The sequence below is a fragment of the Lepidochelys kempii genome, chromosome 18, assembly GCF_965140265.1.
Source record: "Lepidochelys kempii isolate rLepKem1 chromosome 18, rLepKem1.hap2, whole genome shotgun sequence".
Classification (NCBI taxonomy): domain Eukaryota; kingdom Metazoa; phylum Chordata; order Testudines; family Cheloniidae; genus Lepidochelys; species Lepidochelys kempii.
The window spans coordinates 23014385-23035673 of record NC_133273.1 but is presented as its reverse complement, the minus strand read 5'-3'; the positions used below and the strand labels follow the sequence as shown (position 1 = coordinate 23035673).

General features: G+C 52.2%; 1 protein-coding gene across 14 annotated transcripts in view; it reads left to right on the top strand.

Moving 5' to 3' along the window:
• Positions 1 to 21289, top strand: part of CHD5 (chromodomain helicase DNA binding protein 5) — an 80505-nt gene that overhangs the window by 43379 nt on the left and 15837 nt on the right. For 11 of the 14 annotated variants that reach the window (XR_012155512.1, XM_073316218.1, XM_073316222.1 and 8 more), the window contains 21 exons: positions 430 to 538; positions 1331 to 1522; positions 1623 to 1823; positions 2861 to 2998; positions 4337 to 4458; positions 4940 to 5113; positions 6262 to 6403; positions 6920 to 7051; positions 7921 to 8038; positions 9340 to 9464; positions 10166 to 10397; positions 10520 to 10645; positions 10964 to 11136; positions 12425 to 12599; positions 13461 to 13553; positions 15261 to 15349; positions 15558 to 15691; positions 16515 to 16659; positions 18115 to 18274; positions 19219 to 19298; positions 20869 to 21001. Coding sequence is in view for 13 of the 14 variants with exons in the window: in XM_073316218.1 (XP_073172319.1) it covers positions 430 to 538; positions 1331 to 1522; positions 1623 to 1823; positions 2861 to 2998; positions 4337 to 4458; positions 4940 to 5113; positions 6262 to 6403; positions 6920 to 7051; positions 7921 to 8038; positions 9340 to 9464; positions 10166 to 10397; positions 10520 to 10645; positions 10964 to 11136; positions 12425 to 12599; positions 13461 to 13553; positions 15261 to 15349; positions 15558 to 15691; positions 16515 to 16659; positions 18115 to 18274; positions 19219 to 19298; positions 20869 to 21001 (2993 nt within the window). In the remaining variant the exon portion in view is untranslated. The remainder of the gene's footprint in view (positions 1 to 429; positions 539 to 1330; positions 1523 to 1622; positions 1824 to 2860; positions 2999 to 4336; positions 4459 to 4939; positions 5114 to 6261; positions 6404 to 6919; positions 7052 to 7920; positions 8039 to 9339; positions 9465 to 10165; positions 10398 to 10519; positions 10646 to 10963; positions 11137 to 12424; positions 12600 to 13460; positions 13554 to 15260; positions 15350 to 15557; positions 15692 to 16514; positions 16660 to 18114; positions 18275 to 19218; positions 19299 to 20868; positions 21002 to 21289) is intronic. The other 3 variants (XM_073316229.1, XM_073316230.1, XM_073316220.1) reach the window with 2 other exon arrangements.

The following is a 21289-nucleotide window of genomic DNA, read 5'->3' as shown; positions in this document are numbered from 1 at the left end:
AGTTGGGCACCCAAAATCTCTAGTCCACATATCTGTTTACAGCCTATCTATAGCATCTCGAGTATCCGCCTGTCTGTGTGCAGAAGTAATTCATTTTTATCAGTAGTATTAATTTGACTCATTGCATTTCCAAGACAATCCATTGTGCCTGGCTCTGTCTAGTTTTTAGGAAAAAATATTGGAGTGTTTTTATTTTGAGTAAATTATTACATGAATTTTGGGTGAAATTGCCTGGCTTATTATAACCTACTCATTAATGATCAGGGAGGTTCAGCTAGAGCTGGGGCGGAAAAGTTTCTGTGGGGAAAGAACAAATGGAGATTGGCTGGGAATTCTAATCCATTGTGTGGAGGCCATGAGGGGAATATCCTTCTGCCTATCCAGCTCCCCTTGTCTGATCCATGCCCTCTGTTTAATGGTCTCTTCCAGGGAGTTGATGTTGGGGGATGATATCCAACCGCCAAAGAGGCTGAACAAGAAAGGGAGAAAACTGAAGGAAGAAAAACTAGAAAAACCTCCAGAAACTCCAATTGTTGATGTAAGTGAGGGGTGTGAAGGCAGCAGAGCAGGGGTATGCGATCCAGCTGAGAATCTCACTTGTTCCCCATTCTTGCATGAGCTCCTAAGAAACGTAGTTTCATAGAATCATAGAATATCAGGGTTGGAAGGGACCCCAGAAGGTCATCTAGTCCAACCCCCTGCTCAAAGCAGGACCAATTCCCAGTTAAATCATCCCAGCCAGGGCTTTGTCAAGCCTGACCTTAAAAACCTCTAAGGAAGGAGATTCTACCACCTCCCTAGGTAACGCATTCCAGTGTTTCACCACCCTCTTAGTGAAAAAGTTTTTCCTAATATCCAATCTAAACCTCCCCCACTGCAAGTTTGTTTCAGTATTTCTTTGTGTTAAAGCCCAGACCTTGTCCAGCCCTGGGTCTTCCTTTCTGGGGGGCTAACGCTACATCTCATTTACGTCAAAGGGAACCATTTTCAGCTGCCCTCGATTGTACAGTGCAGCACCTTCATCTGAATGGCCACGCCCCACACGTTTTCTCTGTTCATTCCTTAAGCAGAATTATCAAGAGGAAAGGGAATTTCTCAGGTGTTGGACACAAACAGACCACTGCATGCTGGAATCTGTAGTCTCTGCAGGCTGCAGCTCTGTACTGAGGAGGAGGACTGCATTTTGGAACTGTACGAACTGCGTTTAAATCTTGATTTGGGTCTGTCTGTGTTAAAGCCTTGAGCAGGAACCTAGCAGGCTATAGAGAGAAGGAAGGTGAGGGGAGGAACAGGCTCTGCAGACTTTGCATTCCACCTCTTTCCCCTACAGCCTACAGTTAAATTTGACAAGCAGCCATGGTATATTGATGCAACAGGAGGCACCTTGCATCCTTACCAGCTAGAGGGACTGAACTGGCTGAGGTTTTCCTGGGCCCAGGGAACCGATACGATCCTTGCTGATGAGATGGGGCTTGGGAAGACGGTGCAGACCATTGTGTTCCTGTACTCCCTGTACAAAGAGGTGAGTGTTTTGGCACCCATGGAGACAGTCCTTACTTCCTTGGCATCCTATGGGAGCCTGGGGTGCAGCACACTCACCTGGAATTTGCCTTTCTGAACAGGGCCACTCGAAAGGGCCATATCTGGTTAGTGCCCCTCTGTCCACTATTATCAACTGGGAGCGAGAATTTGAGATGTGGGCACCTGACTTCTATGTGGTGACCTACACAGGGGATAAGGAAAGCCGGGCTGTGATCCGAGAAAATGAGTTCTCCTTTGAAGACAATGCCATCCGGAGTGGGAAGAAGGTTTTCCGAATGAAAGTAAGTCCTGGCTAGCTACAGCCCTGACCCTGCCTGAGGCAAAGCAAATTTTTGCTATTGGCAGGGGAGAGGGTGAAAGGTGCTAGGAAAGATTAACTGTCTTACTCATTTGGTATGTAGAGAAATTCTCCTCTGTAAGCCTGCTAACAAATGGAAAAAGAAACTCTCTCTTAATGAGCCTCTCCTGGCATCTGTCTCTCTCTTTGGGGCTGTCTTGGGAATTGCAAACCGAGAGCATATTTACTCTGACTTCTCTGACTCCTCGTGCTCATCTGGGTTCCCATTATCTCCGCTCTCATTCTGTCTAATGGGTTTGAGGCAGGTTCTTTGTCCCTGGGATGTGTGTTCCACCCGTGTATGTTACCACTGCAGCAGGGAATTTGCTGTCCTGGGGCTGTCTGGTGAATTGTATTCTTTTTGCCAGGATGCAGGCTCCTTCCCCATATGATTTTCTCAGTTTAGCACTCTCTGTAAGATAAAGAACTGTAGTTTCTGTTTCATGTGGCCTGGCCTGTGAACCAGAACACCAGAGAACAGGATTCTGGCATGGAGGGGAGGGAGAAAGGGAGGGATGGAAAAGGTTTGCACTCATTTGTGCTAGTTTAAATCCAGAGTAACTCTCCTGAAGCCAATGGATTTACTTGGGATTTATACCAGTGCAAATGAGAGCACAATGTGACCCACAGAGGGTGAGATTCCTAAGAAGCTGAATCAACTGTTCTCCAAAGAGAGAAGCTGACCCTGTTTATAAATGCAGCAGATTTATGATGGGCTTTACAGATTTCTGCAGGACCCTTCTCTGTTTGGTTTATACAGCTCCCTAATTCATTTTAATGCTCAGATGGATATAGATTTTCTGCTGGCTTGATTCATTCCTAGACTGGGCTTGCTGGCATTTTGTAGTGCGGTGCAAATGAGTCCACATTTTTCTTCACGTGTTGGGATGTGTGTAGTATGCAGAAGCACTGAGGGCCAGTGGCAACCATGTCCCCTTGGTCTCTTTAATCTGTGATGTTCTCTCTCTTTATTTCATCTAGAAAGAAGCTCAGATTAAATTCCATGTCCTGCTCACATCCTATGAGCTGATCACTATTGATCAGGCTGTTTTAGGCTCTATAGAGTGGGCGTGTCTGGTGGTGGATGAAGCTCACAGGCTGAAGAACAACCAATCCAAAGTAGGTATCTTTCACGGCAGCTGGGAAGAATGTTACTTGGACGTGCATTTACCGGTCCAACTGCACTGCCCCGTCATGGCTGCACTCCCCTTTGTTTCCCTCTCTGTGGGTCCAGAACAGATTTGCTCAGGTTGCACATCAAAAGATCATTTCCCGCATGTCCCCCACCCGACCCCCAAACTCAATTTGGGGTTTGAATCTCATCTGGATTATTCCTGCCTCTTGCATTATCGCTGCCCTTAGAAGTCCTGCTGTTGGTACACAGCTGCGGTGGTCCTGACGCCGGCTTGCTCCTCAGGAGCCACGTTGGCTTAGCAGGGAGAGCAGGTGGGAGGCTTTGCCTGGGTCAGTTAAGTCAGCAGATGTGACTGGTATGTTTGGGGCGTGGCTGGAGTTCAGGGGAGCCTTCGGGCTGTCACTGATGGGAGCTGGGGGAAGAGATGGGAGGAGGACGGGGCCCTTTGCCTGCCTGGGATGACGCACTGTTGGAGCAGGGGAGTCTGTTTGGTGACAGTCAGAAATTCCAAACGGAGGTAAAAACACAGAAAAGAGGCAAAGTGGATTTCTTTAACACAGGAAAAAGAAAACTGGCGGTTGGCGTTCAGATGCCACAGGGCGCTACACGGCTTCACTTTGATGTGGGCAAATCTGAAGCGCTTAGAAACGATGATGATAGATTGCCGAGTCCAGCAGCAGCCACACCTTGCCAGGGTCGGGGCGGGAGCTGGCTCTGCAGGATTCATGCCCGCTTGTCTCTCTATCCCCTCCATGGCCCACAATGGGCTGGCTTACCCACCTGGTTGAGAAGCCTTGAGGTGACAGCCCCCCATGCCCCACAGAGCCGGTCAGCACTGCTGCCAGGCCAGCCGGGAGGGCTCACCTGAGAGCCAAAGAAGACGCTCCCTCTCCTTCCCTCCATCCCCTTGGGCTAAATGAGATGCATCCTCAGCGGTCCCAAGCTCTCCTGGCTTGGAAATGGAAAGACTGAGGGAAATTGAGAGACTTCTTCCAGTGGCAAGAAGTCTAGGGCAGATTCAGTTTCAAACCACGTGAGATTTAGTCAAGTCACGCTGGCAGGATAATCATTTCAGCAGGGTAGCCAGTGTCACCTTGGTTAGAGGAACTCCTCCCGGTCTCCCTAGGGAGAGAGAGGATTCCCTGGGCTAGCCTGAATGGTGGGGTCTGGTGGCTGGGGTGGCTACGAGGAGGGAGTGGAGGCTACTCCACGCTTCGGTTGCACTTTGGATTAGCAGAACCAAAAGCTCTAAAATGACCAACTGAGCAGGTTCCACCCCCTCAAACCGAACTGCTCCCACCTGACTCGGCTTCTTGTCCAAGTTCTTTAGGGTATTAAATAGCTACAAGATTGACTACAAGCTGCTGCTGACCGGAACGCCGCTCCAGAACAACTTAGAGGAGCTCTTTCACCTGCTCAATTTCCTGACCCCGGAGAGGTTTAAGTAAGTTGCACTATTTCCCTTCGCTGGCTGGGTGAGTGTCACAGAGAGGCGCAGGCAGGTCGACGGATAGATGGCAGAAGGAGGCCGTCGCAGCGCTGTGCTAGAATAAATAAATATTCGTGTTATACACATTACATGTATATAGTTCTGGGATACTCCCAGCTGGGCTTATGGCCTTCCCCAGCAGTCACTGGACTTGTGGGTGAAAGATTCTTAGATCCGTCCTCTTCCTCCCGAGAAGGAGGCATTGGTGGCTTTGGAGCTTGGCTAACGTCTAATGTCAGAACAGAAGCAGTAAACCCGCTCTACGTGGCCTGCACCGTTCCTCTGTAGAACTGGAACTGCGTTCACAGGGTGGGAGCGTCCTTCCGCTGTATTCCCTTCGAGCTTTCCTCACTCAACCCCTGAGGGTATGAATCACTTGGGTCATGGGTCCCCCATGACCTGCCATGTGCTACCTCATTATGGGTTATCTTTACAGCAACCTGGAGGGGTTCCTGGAAGAGTTTGCTGACATCTCCAAGGAGGACCAGATTAAAAAGCTCCATGACCTGTTGGGTCCCCATATGCTCCGGCGGCTGAAGGCCGACGTGTTCAAGAACATGCCTGCGAAAACGGAGCTGATTGTGAGGGTGGAGCTCAGCCAGATGCAGAAGTAAGTGCTCGCGACTAACCACCAAGGGCTGCAAGCGACTCTTCCGGAAGCGCGAGGGCGCAGCGCCGCTGGCTCCTTTCACACCGCCGCATTTGTGCTCGGTGGAGCGAGGCTGCAGCCTACGCGGAGGGCATGCAAATGGATTGTTAGGGGAGAGCCACACGCCCCAATCTGCACTGAAGCATTCAGCCGTGGTAAGCGTTAGCGGCCCTGGCCCCTTCCTGTCACGGCAGCGGGGTGGGGCCGGGTCCTCTGACAGAGGGTTTGGTAAACGGAAGCCTGGCTCCTTGCCCTGTGCAGCGTCTGGCACATGGAGGAAATGATGGATCTGAAAAATCATTAAAATTCTCGGAGCCATTGGAAGCCTGAGAGGTGTAGCTGTGTGGAGTAGGCTGAATGCTACAGCTCTGTCTCGCTAGAATGCACCCCGGTGTTCTCCTGAATAATCGGAGTTCCCCGAGGTAAAATCCACTTGCTCCACTGCTGAATGCGGTCAGCCCTGTGGGCCAGAGTCTGCTTTCAGTTACACCAGTGCAGATGTGGAGTCACACAAGGCTCAAGCAGCGGGGCACAAGTCTGGTCTTGCATGCCTGGGTAGAACCCATCTGGTTTTTGCTGATGGTCCCAGCTTTCCACTGACATACAGAAGAGCAGCAAGGAAAGGTTAATTTATCTTCCAGGAAATACCTGCTCTGGAGCACAAGTTCTTTTCACACAGCTCACAGCAGCAGGAATATTTCTTAACACCTCACCCACCTCATCTGGGGACTCCGACCAGGACGGAGTTATCCAAGAGGACAGCGGAGGGACTTGATGACCAGGACCTGCAGAGACAGGATCACATTTTTTAAGTGTCTGGGCCAGTTCTTTGCCGGGTGTAACTCCATAGCAGGTTTCAGAGCGGCAGCCGCGTTAGTCCGTATTCGCACAAAGGACTTGTCGCACCTTAGAGACGAACCCATTGATTTGAGCCTGAGCTTCCGTGGGCGACAGCTCACTTCATCGGGTGCGTTCAGTGGAAATCATCTGATGAAGTGACCCATAGCAGTGTAACTCCATTGAAGCCAATGGGATGAATTTGATCCCCTCATTCCTCTTCGGCCAGTCCCATGTTGGGGGTAACGTCTTTCCCATCGCTGTTAATGCAGGAAGTACTACAAGTTCATCTTGACGAGGAATTTTGAAGCCCTGAATTCCAAAGGTGGTGGGAACCAGGTGTCGCTGCTCAATATCATGATGGATTTGAAGAAGTGCTGTAATCACCCGTACCTCTTCCCTGTGGCTGCTGTGGTAAGTTACCTCACTTCAGAAGCTCCAGATCTGTACTGTGTGTGTGTGCATTGCCGAGGGCCAATGTTTCTGCACCTTTTCTTTTCAATACACGTGTTCAAGGCATCCTCCAGGTTGTTACACCGAAATCATCTTAAAGGCAGGTCATTTTTTCTGGCCGGAACAGTCTGAGGTGGGCATCTTCTCTCTGAAACCCAGTGAATTTCTCATTGATCTTTCTCCAGCATGGCTTATGGATTTCAGTGTTTGGCAGGCTTCTGAATTTGCAATGTAATGTTACAAAACCACAGCAGACGTCCAGCAGGCGGAGCAAGTGGACAGCCAACAGACTCTGTCTCTGACCTCATCCCCCCACCAACCATTTATAATAATCCTCTAGTCTAGGGGCTGAATCCTGCTCCTGCTGAAGTTGGTGGCAATCCTCCTGTTGACTTCAGTGTGGACAGGCTTTGCCCCTAGAATGGCAAAAGTAAAGACTCCCTCCACCAACCAAGGATCCACTTACAATGTTCTCAGGAGGCTCCGGTTTTGCCAAATGGATCCTACGATGGGAATTCTTTGGTTAAATCTTCTGGGAAACTGATGCTGCTGCAAAAGATGCTGAAGAAGCTGCGAGATGGGGGACACAGGGTCCTGATCTTCTCCCAGGTGAGTGAAGAGAATTTCTTTCCCCTCACCTTCAAGACTCAAAGCCCAAAGCTCTGGGAATTCTGAGGGGAAGGCATCTCCTCCAAAAGGCTATTTTATTTCACAAGTGACAGGTGAGCGTTCTAGCCTTACTTCCCGGCGGTGTCATTTTGATCACAAACTGTTAATTGTGTTGAAGATAAAGGACCAGAATGGTTTTCCTACATCTATTTCTGTACTAGGGGATTTTTATTAGATACCGATTGAGATGAATGAGAGAGATGGTGACAGTGTATCTAGGGGTTGGTGCAGCAGACTTTAGGAGTAAGGACATGTGGGTTATATTCCCAGCTCCGCCAATGACTTGGCCTGTGGCCTTTGCCAAATCATTTAATCTTTCTTAACATCATTTTACCCATGTGTAAAACAGAGATAATAATACTAATTCATGTGCCCAGGGATTTTTGAGTGTCAGTGTTTGCAAAGCACGCTAAGAACTCCTATAAAAGGTGCCCTATAATGGCAATTAATATCACAATAGCTTGTTTATAATATTGCTACTGTTTCTATTCAGTCAGATGCTGGGGCTATGATTTGGAAATGGGGGTGGCGGCCTTGGAATTATGCACTTAGGCCCAGATCAGCCCTCTGGGTAATGCAAACAGCGCCTCAGGCTTCCAAACACGTCACGCACGATGAGGTTTGCAAAAGGCACCCGCACGCCTGCTCCTTTCGGCAGCTAAATTTCCAGGGGTGAGATGTCATTTCCCACTGCCCAAACCCACTTTTTGTTTTCAGGCAAAATCTCCCCCCAGGTGCTGCGTTTGCAGCCCCCCAGTCCCACTCTCCGGGGCAGTGCACAGCACCTTATGGTGGGATTCTCTCTCTAGATGACGAAAATGCTGGATTTGCTGGAGGATTTCCTGGAGTACGAGGGTTATAAATATGAGCGGATAGATGGAGGGATCACGGGAGGCCTGCGCCAAGAAGCCATTGACAGGTTTAATGGTACGCATTATTGCTATTATTTGTAAAGAACACAAAAAATCAGAGCTTCCCTTTCCATTCATGGTGCAGGCAGCATATGTCCTGAGCAATCCAGGACTCCGGTTTAATGTCCTGGGGGTAATGGTTCTGAGGGTGAGCTGCAGGGATTTTTGTTCTGTATCAGGCCCGTGACTAACACAGCGTTGTCTGTGTGTGTAGCTGCACGAGTGATGGGACCAGTGTATAACGTGATGTCTGATTGGCTGAGTATTGGCATCTCGTGAGTGGGGGCAAAAAACTGGTGAATGCGGGTGGCCGTGCACAGCTTGTTGCTAGCTGCATCCCTGCACACATGCAAGCTGCACTTTCCCAAAGCTCGTGTTTTGATGTACCCCCCTTAAGGAGCCTGGTCTCCCAAGGGTACCTAACACCTGAAATAGGCACTGCCCGCAAGATGAAGAATCCGAATAATCCAGAACATGAATCCACGTACTTGTTTCCACAACTGACACTGAACGCTGAACTCACTGAGTGTGAGCACCGCTGGGCCCGATGCAGCTGGGGTGTCTGAGAGCACAGTGGTTTTTCAGTCTGTCGGTAATTACTAAGGCTGCGTCTACACTCTGAGCTCGTGATTCCCAGCTCACCTGCACGCACTTGTGCTAACTCTCACTGAGCTAGTGTGCTAAATATAGTCAGATGCCTGAAAGCTTGACAGATGTTCTGGGCCAGACTTTCCAAAAGTGCAACAGGTGAACCAGCCAAAATGCCTGTGTGCGCTCACCTGGATTTACACTGTGCAGCTGAGCTCAGAATCTGGCTGTCTGTGTCCACCAAACCCTGCCTTTGCTCATGAAGCAGGTAACTGCGTGCCCAGAGGGCACACACCTGCTATGCCAGGGTGGGTTTTGCAGACCTGCCTGTCGTGCTCACATGTGCAAGTCCAGCACTGTGCTGCATAATGAGGGATGTTTGTAACATGTTGACTTAGACGCTTTTCATCGAGTCACATGGTTGAATCCCAGGGTGGTAACGACAGTGCTGCCTAGTCTGAAGGACTCGTCTGTCTCAGTGAATTACCAAGCTTTCCCTGAGAGCTGGAGTTTTATTTTTTCCCAGTAACTGATTTCTAGTGACTGACACACTTGTTAATCCACCCCTCCCCCCACCGCCCCGGTTTAAGCATCAAGTTTTCTTTTGGTGGGTTTGTTTAGACTGAATGCTCCCTGTGTTTTATCACCTAAACACAGTGTCCCTCATTTCCAGCTGAACTAAAGCCCCTTGTCTCACCTTACACCCCCTTGTGGGTTTGTCTTCCTCAGCTCCTGGTGCTCAGCAGTTCTGTTTTCTTCTCTCTACTCGAGCTGGGGGTCTGGGCATAAACCTTGCAACGGCCGACACCGTCATTATTTATGATTCTGATTGGAATCCCCACAATGACATCCAGGTGTGTTGTGCTTTCTTTTTCTTATGCTATAGAGTGAGTATGTTCCACTGCATCCCCTATTTGCATTTCCTGTACGGTTGCTGGCACTCCATGTATATTTCAATAGTTTTTTTTCTCTAAAGAGCTGCTGATGCTTCTTGGAAAATGTAGGAAGGAATGACTCCATTTTGAAACCCTTCTGCTTTCTGTGCCCTCTGGTATTGCTTTGGCCTCTTTCCTTCCTATGGCAGACACGAAGCAAATGCCCTAGTAAAAATGGAAAAGTGAAGGGGAAATGCGGGGTAGATCCCATTTCCAGGTATATGGTGCTAATGATCTATCGCCCTTCAGTTACACACAAGCTTTTCAAGCCCTCCAACGAGATTTGCCCCCCTCTTAGGAGAGGGGGATGGAAGATAAGGGCAGAACATGTTTGCAGCTAGCAGGTTCTCGGCTTAGTCTTTTACAGCTCGCCCTTTGTTCACCACTCCCAGTTCAGCCTGCAACGCCCATAAGAACTGGAAACACAGGCTGACTAGATTCCCACTGTCAGGTTGAGAATTTGGGGTTCCTGTGGCAGGGAGACGTCCCCAGGCCATGCTCCTGTGTGCGACTTGTTGGTGACGTTGCCCATGTGGAGGGAGGGGCCCAGCTGATTGTTGAGACCAAGGATTAGTCAGACTAGGCCTGTCAGTAACTCCCCCGGGCGTTGTTCCCTACAGGCATTCAGCAGAGCTCACCGTATCGGACAGAACAAGAAGGTGATGATCTACCGCTTCGTGACGAGAGCCTCCGTGGAGGAGCGCATCACCCAAGTGGCCAAAAGGAAGATGATGCTGACCCATTTGGTCGTCCGTCCAGGGCTGGGCTCTAAGTCTGGTTCCATGACTAAGCAGGAGCTGGATGACATTCTGAAGTTTGGGACCGAGGAGCTCTTCAAAGATGATGTGGAAGGTGAGACAGGGAGGGAAAATGTCCTGAATGAGAAGCGTATAAGGTGTTTTTACGCTTCACCAGCCTGTATTGTCTCACCACTTCCCAGCCCACCCACATCCCTGCTGCCCTTTCTGTTTCAGGCATGATGTCGCAGGGCCAGCGGATCACCATGCCTGACCCTATGACCCCCTTTCCCGAAGCACCGTCATCCAAAGGGGGCGCCGTGACTCCAAGCATGAAAAAGAAACATGGAGGCACCCCGCCAGGTACGTAAAGCGTAAGAGAACAGCTGCCCCCTGATGGCATTGATTGCTGGGATTAGGCAGAGCGCTGTGTCGGGGGACGGGGTGGAGGACACGGAAGGGATCAGCAAGTTTGCAGCCAAAAGATCCTTGACTTAGGCTTTTGCAGCTTGTTTGCAAGTTTACGTGTCACTTGCTTGCCTGTTCCTCCGCTCTGTGCAATTCCTTCATGCTTTGGGCCCCTCCCGATGCATCTGGCTCTGGGGAGGGGAACATCGGGGGAGCGCTCTGTCCCCGGCTCTGGGGAGTGTGCGCTCACTCCTCCTTGGTTGTGCTATTCAGGGGACAATAAAGACGTGGAGGACAGCAGTGTGATCCACTACGACGACGCTGCCATCTCGAAGCTTCTGGATCGGAACCAGGACGCGACTGATGACACGGAGCTGCAGAACATGAACGAGTATCTCAGCTCCTTTAAAGTGGCCCAGTATGTTGTGCGAGAAGAGGACGGTGTGGTAATGTGATTAGTATCATGTCTTGAATTTAATCTTTTTGGGTACTTGCCCCTGTTTGCGTTTCCTCCTCCTATTTTCTTGTGTGTTGGGAAAATAATTCTGCAGAAGCTGGGAATCCCTCCCGCCCCAACCCTGTGTGTGGGATAGTTTGAGTTCAGTGGGCAGAGCTCCCCGAGAGCCCCAGCATGCAGTCGGCAGGTGCTGTGCGATGCCGGGACCCACAGGCTTGGGTCTGGCGCAACTGGAGTGCTGCCACGTTCTGGGGCTGGAGGAGGAGGATGCACGTGGCCCTACTATTCTGCCAGTGAGAACTCAGCTCCTGAGACCAGCCCTCAGACAGAGCCAAGCCTTCTGCTGGGTGTGCAGACAGCCGTGGCCAGGTGAACGAGGGTGTCCGCATTCCCCTGTCCTGGCCCTTACAGCTGCCTCTGGACAGCTTGACTCCAGCGCACCCACTCCAGCGTTCTGTGCTCTGTCCCAGATTCCCCATCTGACCCTTCACAAGTGCCTCGGTTCCCATCTGTAACGTGGGGTGACAGCCTAGCCCTGCCCTGCCTCCCAGGGATGCCCTGAGGAGACTGTGAGGGGGGGGCACTAGATAAACCCCGACAGAGGGCATCTGAGTGGGGTGTCCTGTCCCCCTTGCCCATCTCCCCTGTCGAGGGGATGACCTGCCCCCAAGGCACCAGCCTCATTTCTTTTGCTCTACAGAGGGGTGTCCTGCCAGGCAGACAAAAGCCCTGGGAGTCTGGGACCAGGCACGCTGCTGTTTACATATCGTACCACGACTGTTGACTCCCCTGGGAGCCGCTGGACTTGCTCTTCTTCATCTCTCTCAGGCCCACCCTGGGTGCTTATTTCTGGAAGTCCCAGCAGATTTCCCCCTTGACATTAGCGGGGTTACACTGCTGAGATTGTAGGGGGTGTTTTGGGGCTACGAATGGCTGGCAGGAAGCTGTGCCCCAGGCCACTGACACCCAGCTGTACCCTTGCACCAAGGTCGCCATTGCTGGGTAGGAGAAATGGCAGCGCTGAAGCGGGACAGTTTATTTAATGTAATGTTTGACTCTGGGTAAGAAGGGACAGAGGCGGAGTCTCCTTCCTGTGGGGCTGGCAGCGCTGGAAGCACCGGTGTCCCCGGCACGTGACTCTGCTCTCAGCCCCCCTCTCTTTGAAGTGCCTTTCAGGAAGGGCAGCCTGTGTGGAGCGGCAGGGGCTGTTCGGGGCAGGGTTAGCATGGAGCTGAGGTGCCTAACCTCCCCACCCTCTTGCTCGCCTGTGCTTTCAGGAGGAGGTTGAGCGAGAGATCATCAAACAGGAGGAGAACGTGGACCCCGACTACTGGGAGAAGCTGCTCAGGCACCATTATGAGCAGCAGCAGGAGGATCTGGCCAGGAACCTTGGCAAAGGGAAGAGGATCCGCAAACAGGTCAATTACAATGATGCCTCGCAAGAGGACCAAGGTACGGCTTCTGCGCTCGGAACCGCACGGGATCTCCGGCTGCTGCTGGAAAGGGGGTCGGGCTGTTGGGTTTTGACTGAGAAAAAGGAGCACGACCAGGCTGGCAGTTGCACTTGTTGCTTGTGGGGTGACAGTACCACTGTCTGAGATGTTCCCCTGCTGTGTTACGGGGCGGGGTGAGATGGTCGGGGACAGGTATTATACGCTGAGCAAAGGGGTAGGCAATGTGTTGCAATCAGAGTTTAGAGATTCGGGGCAGGATCTCAAGGCTGGCGGGTTCTCAGAGAGCAGGTTATGGCTCCTTGAGCTCCAAGTTGTCCTGGTCTCGACACAAGTCAGAGCAGCCAAGGAGTTGTTTAGGTCTTGAGAGGACATGACATCAGCTAGGGTCTAGTTCTCGTCCTGTAGCGCTGGACTCTTTGGAGTCATGGTCCTGCTCTGCTCTGTCTTGACAGCAGGTGGAATCAGTCTGGTGACTGGGATGCCATGCTTTGGTCTCACTGATGCCAGCTGGCTATGCATCCATCAGCTGTGACTTGGCAGAGCAGAGCTGTATTCCAGCTGGTCCCCACCATCCCTCCATGTTGGGACGAGGGGCAGATGGGGTAAGAGTTGCCTCAGACAGGGAGAAATGCCCCCCCCTCACTGGGGGCTTCTCACACTGGCAGCAGGGGCCAGACTTCTGCCCCGTGCGCCGCGCAGGCGGGAAAGGCCTTGGCAAGTCGAAGGACCAGGCCTGTCCAAGCCTCTCTTGGGAAAGCTCCTCCCTGTGCCGAGTCCCAGATCTCTCTCCTGAGGGCATGTGGAGAGGTTGGCGGGCACAAGACCGCTCCTTTGACCTCTGTCCCCCTGTGCTCTGCAGAGTGGCAGGACGAGCTCTCCGATAACCAGTCCGAATACTCCATCGGCTCCGAGGACGAAGACGAAGACTTTGAAGAAAGACCCGAAGGTCAGAGTGAGTCGTGGCATTTATTACTCTTCAAATTCCTCCCTCTCGACAGCGCCAGGGATTTGCATGCCTCCCTGAGCTGCCCTCACCCCCGCCAGGCCCTTCGAGAATGACAGACAGGCAAACTGTATAAAAACGTATCGGCTGGAGGAGGCTGGTTGGCTTGGACTTGGGATGTGGGGTTCCCCTTCTGGCCCTGGTCAGGAGTGGCTGCAGGCTGGCTCCATTTGCGGGCTTTCGGGTCTTTCTGAAATGCCTGGAGTATCCCAGCTCTGTGTCACAAGAGCCCCGGGCACCAATTGCTGCGCTTGCTGGTGGTCTCAGAAGAGCAGCTGTGGACTGAATGGGCCATGGATGCTGAACGTCCCTGGGACGAGATGGGGCCCGGAGCAGAGCAGCATGGAGAGGCTCATAGGAGTCTGTCCTCTGCGAGGGGTCTTCTCCATTTTCCCTTTACCGCCCTGCTTCCCACAAAGGCTCCAGGACGCTGCCTCCTTTGGGCGTGAATCTCTCCCTGGAGCTGATCAGTGCTGCTCCAGGCATTGGCTCACTCCAGAAAGATACACGGTGCTTCCGGCCCCACTCCCCAGTGGCCCAATGTCCTGCTGCTCGAGTTCTGCTCCCTGTGTGGCAGCATGTTGCTGTGACCCGAGCCCAGGATCAGCCCTTTAATGGCATGAGTGGCAATGGGTCGCTAAGGTGAGTCTGGTTTGGAGTTTCCAGGAGGCCTCTCTTTGTGCCTGGCTCTTTCCCTTACACCCCTCTCGGGTCCCAGACACAGTTATGGTCTAGTTCTTGTGCTGCGGTGAGAGGCTCTTAGGAGATGTGGTCCAGCCCTGGGCCGTCATGACAGCAGGTGGAATGGGTGTGCTGGGCAGGATGTCGTCTGTCCGTCGCTGACCCTACCAAGAGTGTTCCCTTTGCTGCATTGCTGTGTGACAGACACCACAGCGTCTTAGCCAGTGGGAGGCGGGTCAGCATCAGGCCTGGGAACCAACACCTGTTCTACAAAAACATCCTGCATCTCTGTGGGCCTTCCCCACTGAGCCTGTTATGTACAGCCTCCAAATCCTCCTTAGTGACTGGTAGCAGAGGATTTAATGCAAGATGTGATGCCACAGGCTGACTTCAGCGGGTCCTTGCAGTGCATGGGGGAGATGTACCAGGTGTGGTCACAAGAGGTCCCCAGTAAAACAGCAGACTAGGCCCATTGGCCCCACTAGGGTGTGTTCTAGCACCCAGGGCTTTTGCAGGAAGGAATGCAGGATGGTTTCTCCTGCACTGCAGTGTGATGCGCAGAGAACTGGACCCTGATGCACACAACTGCTGGGCCCTGAGTTCTGGGTAAGCCGTGATGTTCCTGCTCTGGCCACGGTGTGCACAGAGTTTGCTTCTGTCTTGTTTTTTGAGAGGACTCTGGGACTCTGCTGTAGCCGCTTTAAGGTTCCAGACCTCTCCCCACAGCCTTACCCTGGCCGCAGCTCGTGCCACATCCCTGTGGATCTTACTGGGACCTGCAGGTGGGTCCCAGGCACCATCTGTCCCAGCCTGCAGAGACTGGTGTGTATGCTGAGGGGAACCTGTGGTAATATCCCCATCAGAGCAGTGCAGGGATGGTTCTGCTGTGCCTGCAGACCCGTACCAGGGCTGGCACGCCAGGTTTTCTCCCTCAGCAAACGTGGCTTCTTTACAGAGTATGTCGATTGCCTCTAGGTGGCAGGAGACAGTCACGGAGGCAACTGAAGAGCGACCGAGACAAGCCTCTGCCCCCTCTGCTGGCTAGAGTTGGGGGGAACATTGAGGTAAGCCGTCATCAGCGTGACTGCTGTGGGGGCAGAGCCAGAGCCAGGGCCAGCCTTACCCCGTGGGGGCGCTTGGCCTGATTCGTACTTGTATCGTCCATTCGTATCTGTTCAGACTATCTCTGGCTAAGCCCTGCTGCGGGGCACGTGACGCTCAGAGATGCCCTGTGCTCTCGGAGGGCTGTGTTAATGGCCGTGCTCTCTGCAGGTGCTCGGATTTAATGCCCGGCAGCGCAAGGCCTTCCTGAACGCTATCATGCGGTGGGGCATGCCGCCCCAGGACGCGTTCAACTCACACTGGCTGGTCCGAGACCTTCGCGGGAAAAGCGAGAAGGAGTTTAGGTAAAGGCTCCCTGGAGGGACACAGCCGGCTCCGGGCCCTGGGCTCCAGTTGGTTGCTTTCTGCCATTTTCACTGGACTCTCTCGAGTGTGCAATACAAGTAAGCACTCGAAAGAATCTCAGCTGCGCTGGGGGGGCCTTTGCATTGCCCGGTGTGTGGAGCCTGGCAAGTGCCCTCGATAAGTGCTTTATAACTGAACCCTTGGATATACCGGGCCACAGCTCCCATAAACGGGCCCAGCTCCATTAACTTCAGTGCAGTTTCGCCCAGAGTCATTCTCTCGGCAGGCCAGACCCTTGGTGAGCGCAAGAGGCAGAAGGTCTCGCATAGGACATGGGAGTCAGTTAAAAGCAGCAGTCGGCTCTGGAGAAATGAGGAAAAGGCTTCCCAATCAGAGCTCTGCCCCAAAGAGCTGCAAAGCCCCCAGCATGGTCACTGCCCAGGCTCTGTGTCGGTGGAGGGGACCCCAGGCTTGGAGAGGCCATCAGTCCTTGCCTATCTCGACAGGTTTCCTAGGCAACTGCATCATTTAGGTTGTAAGCTCGTCAGGATGGACACTGTCTTATTATGTGTGTGTACAGTGCTCCACGCAACGGAGACTATTGCTACTGTGCTACCAGTAAATAATTACACTTCACACCCGGAGAGACATTGACCCATAGTGTGAAAATGAAAGGCGAAGAAAACGAACGGTTCCCTATAAATACACACTGCTTCTCTCCCCCCCTGAGATTCCGGTCGGGAGTGAGAGCTACGGGTACTCGGCAAGTGGAGAAGGGTCCAGGGCACCTCAGTCAGACTGAACTCTTCCTTTCATTTCCAGGGCTTATGTCTCTTTGTTTATGAGACATTTATGTGAGCCTGGAGCAGATGGTGCTGAAACCTTTGCGGATGGCGTTCCCCGAGAAGGGCTCTCGCGCCAGCACGTGTTGACGAGGATAGGAGTTATGTCACTAGTAAGGAAGAAGGTGGGTGAGTAAAATTTGGACTGTGGCATTGCAGGTATGTTCTGGGCTCCTTTGAATGTCGGTGACTCTGCTGAATGGCTTCTTGCCAGTGATCCACTGAATACGCCTCTAAGAATTGAATGTAGAGTACACTGGGGTCTATGGAAACACCCCCTCTTATTAAAATAACAGCGCAAGCTGCCTGCCAAGCCCTATGGGTCCTTGTCTCTGATCGCCCAGTCTGACCTCCTGTATATCACAGGCCAGAAAACAACCCCCACTGATTCCTGCATCCAGCCCAACACCTATGGCTGATCCAGAGCATATCGTTGAGCAAGATACCTGATTTTGATGTTAGGCCCTGAGTCAGCTAGATATTGAATCACCTGCCAAACTCGAAGCATGTGAGTGGTTCTGCTGAAGCCAGTGGAACTACTTGTGTTTAAAATTAGACATGTGCTTAAGTATCTAGCTGACTTGGGTCTTCGGAGATGCCAAGTGATGGAGAACTTTCCGCATCCCGGGGTTAAAAAAAAATTGGTTTGGATTTGGGTGAAGGTTCTCATTTTATCTGTACTACTTGCCCCCAACCTTCAAATACCCTCTGGTGAGCAGCCACAGTTCATTCTGAGAAGAGATCACGCTGAGAATGGAATTGATCCTGACATCAAACTGGGAAATGGGAACATGTCAAAGTGAGAGACCTCAGTTCATGCGGTGTCTTTAACGACACGGGCTGCTCAACTGTCCAGGAAGGGTGGGAAAATTCAGTGTAGGGAAAACAACCTAGAGCAGCGTGAAGTGCATGGGGTGTGTGGGAGAGAACTTGTGACATGAAAGGGGAAGAGAACAGCAAGGTCAGATATGTCAGGGGAAAAAGTAAAGGTAAAGCAAGAAGCTTTCAAGTGGAGGCATGGACTCTGATCAGTCTGTATGTGTTCAGGCTTCTGGCGACATCTGTCTCACCCCAGGCATGCACACGGGCTATCATTAGGCATTAGCATGGTCACTCGTTTGCACAGCCACGTCTGTGCTAGTAACTGAATACCTTTTCTTTCCAGAGGGGTCTCCTGCAGAGTAAATGCAGGGAACAGCAGGTGAGGGGCAAAGTTTGGGGGAGCTTGAGGGGCTCCTGAGCTCCGCTTCTGCATGTGCAGGGCCCCCTGCTAGCTCACCTGGTAGAGCTTTTGCCTCTCATTCCCGAGCCTCAAATGCAGCAAAATGCAGAGCAGCCGTGCTGGTCTGGACACTAGATAGGCAACTGTGCTGGCCAGTCAGATCTGCTCAAGTATCTGGCTGCTGGATGGCAAACGCAACAAAGCCCACTGGGAACTTGTTCTCACCTGGACACTGATGGCCACGCAGTCTGTGAGGTTATGAAATGCTGGGGACGCTTCTCTGATTGGCAGCTCTGCTGTCTGACTGTGTTTTACAAACTAACCAGGTGTGTTGTTCATTATTGTGTCTGTGCGTCAGGTTCAGGAGTTTGAACATGTCAATGGGAAGTACAGCACCCCTGATCTGATCCTGGAGGGACCGGAGGGGAAAAAATCCAGCGAGGTTGTCTCTTCTGATCCAAACACCCCTGTCCCAGCCAGCCCAGCACATATGCAGACTGGGCCAGTGGCACAGCCAGGTAAATGTGATGACAAGCTGCTTTATGGAGAGCATAATCCTGGGTCCAGAAACTGCTGAGAAAGCAAGATGCGCCCAGGTTTCCAAAAGTGGTTGGAGTTGTTCGGACGCCCACCTTGAGAGGCCTTAAAAGGGCCTGGGAACCCCAGAAAGCAGGCTGTTACCCTCTGCAAACCAGGGCCCTGCAGGGTGTTTGAAGCTGGGCACCCAAAATCACAAGTCGCTTTTGAGAATCTTGGCCACAGTGACTGAGATCACAGCATCGATCTGGCTTTTCTCCCATAATGCCCCACAAAGGTGGTCTTCACTGCCGAGTGAGCTCGAGTTCTCTACACTCCAGTTAACTCCTCTTGGGTTAGGCTCTGGCCTGGTCTACACTAGGAACTTACATGGGCAGAGCTACATCTCTTGGGGGGTGAAAAATACACACCCTTGAGAGAAGTAGCTATGCTGACCTAACGCCTGGTGCAGACAGTGCTATGTCAAGAGAGGAATTCTTCTGTCAACCTAGCTCCTGCCTCTTGGGGAGGTGGATTACCTGCGCTGACGGGAGAAGCCCTCCGGGCGCTGTAGTGAGCGTCTACCTGGGAAGCCAGGGCCCACAGGGCCAGTTGGGATATACTGGGACTTTTGCTGAGCTCTAACATAGTTACAAGCTGTTCTTTTCTCTCTCAATAACAATGGGAAGTTAACAGTTAGACACAAAGGCTCCATAGTAACTGCATCTATTTCTAAGGTAAGGATGAAATTGCCTATAACCAGCAACATTTGACTTAAAAATAAGCTTCCCACTCATAATCCTTGGAATCGAGTTGGAAAGTTTTTAGAACAACAGAACTTTCCAATAGGGCTCGACTCCCAAAGGGTTAATCTTACCCGATAGCACCACGCGAATGGCCCAACTGAGTGCAGTTCACATGGTGTCCTTTTTTGTTGTTGTTTCAGACAAAACAGAAATACAGTTGGGGCTTCAAGAGGAAAAGGAACAATTGGAGCCAAAGCCCAAGAAGCCAGCTGAGAGCCAGGTAGCAGGGAGCTCCTTTCCCCCTTCTTTTCTTGGAGCTCGCACACCCCATTAGTGGCACACGCAGTGTCCCCAGGATACAGCAAAGCTGGGCTGAACCAGCAATTCTTTCTCTGCTTCCCTTGGCCCTGTGTCCCCCAACCTCTTCCTCTGTTGTATTTATAAAGCCTTTCCCAGGGCTCCCTGCCCAGCTGGCCGAACCTGCTTGTAGGTCAGACAGAGGGAGTTTACGAGGACCCTTCCCTAGCTGGCCCCAGGGATGAGGTTCTCACTTCTGCCATCCTCCGAGCCCTTGTCTGTGCTGCCTCCCTGCAGGGGCAGCATATTCTGCTGTCGCAGGAACCTTTGTGTGCTCCAAAGCATGGGGCATTCTGCAGGCTTCTCCACTCTGGGCTACCGCTGTGCACACAGAAAGGTTTCTGGGGCCATCCCGTCCTCGAGTTTCCTGAGAACTGATCTTATGGCCTCCAGAGTGACCAGTGCCTCATCTGCCCCGTTGCCCTGCCCAGAGTCTCTCAGTGCCCCGTGTCTGCACAGTTCTCCCCAGCCCCTGGGGCTCTGCAGCACTGCTCAGGTCAGCTGGCTCTTTGCCCTGAAGCTCGTGCTGAGCATTTCCCTGCAGCTCTCACAACCACCGGCTCCAGGCACCCTGTGCAGCCCCCCCCACCACCCCATTACAACATTATTTAAAGGCTTCCAGAGCATGCTCTGTGCCGCCCTCCCAGTTGGCTGAGCCCCCTGTGTGAATGAACACAGCGCCCCCTGCCTGGCCCCAGCCCTGACACTCGCCTTGGGCCCCTACGGGAGTCTTGCTGGCCCTGACCTTAACCCTGGCCTGGAACCTTTACCAGTCTCAACTCTGACCCTAAACTGGGGAGAGCTACAGGTCTTAACTGTAACCCCAACCTGGGGAACCCTGCCGGCCCCAATCCTGATCCTGGCCAGGGAGCTCCGCTGGCCCTGGCCCTGGCCCTTCACCCCAGTTTTGGGCCAGAAAGTGGCCCCATCTGTATCAGTCCATGTGCCAAGGTAGGAAATGGCAGCCAATCTAATGGCTAAATTGTACAAATCTCACCATGGCACAGCTTGGTTTCCCAAAGTGTCCTCTCTCCAAGGGCATTGTTACAGCTTCATGGTACTATTCAAGTAGCTAATTATTTCCTAATCTGTCCCTTTATGTACATACAAACTGAACCCAGTGGGGAAGTCTGTCTGCACAGTGAAGAGATCAGCCTGCAGTTCTGAAAACCCAGGATGGGAATTGTACTGCTCAGCCCTTATGCTATGTTGCACGTTCTGGTAACATGGTGCTTTGCAAAGGAAGGGTTACTCTCCTGACTTTCGTCATTGATCACGTTTAAAGCACTTTAGTAACAGAGCCACACAGCCCGCGGGTAGTATTACCCCAGGACTCCTGGGGAGGTGAAACTAGGCAGAGAGGTGTCCGCTGTAAATCAGAGCCAGGGCATGGCTGCTGGACCACGCTATAGTCGGGGCTTTCTGGGCAGTTTTGCAGCAACATACCCTGAGCCCTTTGAGCGGCTAATGTGGTGTCCCCACTTGACGTCAAGGGTCCAGCAAGTGCAGAGAAAGCCGAGAATGAAGAAAACCAAGAGAGCTCCAGAAACGAGGAGAAACCGAGAGACGAGAAACAGGAAGAGAGCGCAAAGGCTGAGCTGTCGCCCGAGCGGCTGCCGGTGAGAGGTGAGGCACCTGCTGCATGCGGAGCATCCACGAAGTCTGGGGCAGCCCCAGCTGTCACCGCACCGCTTGAGAGACTGTTTCCTTCCTTGTTCAAGGCCCTGTGCGCATGCATGCGGTATTCCCCCAGCGAGGCTTCATAGCTCATCCTGTAGTTCAAGCTACTCCACCTCAGTGCCCGAAGGTGCAGAGTTCAAATCTTCCCAGCGTTCCATTATGTAAAACTGTAACAACCCTATCACGCAATTTGTTTGTACCTAGGAAAGTCCATAAAAATACTGTATTAAAAGA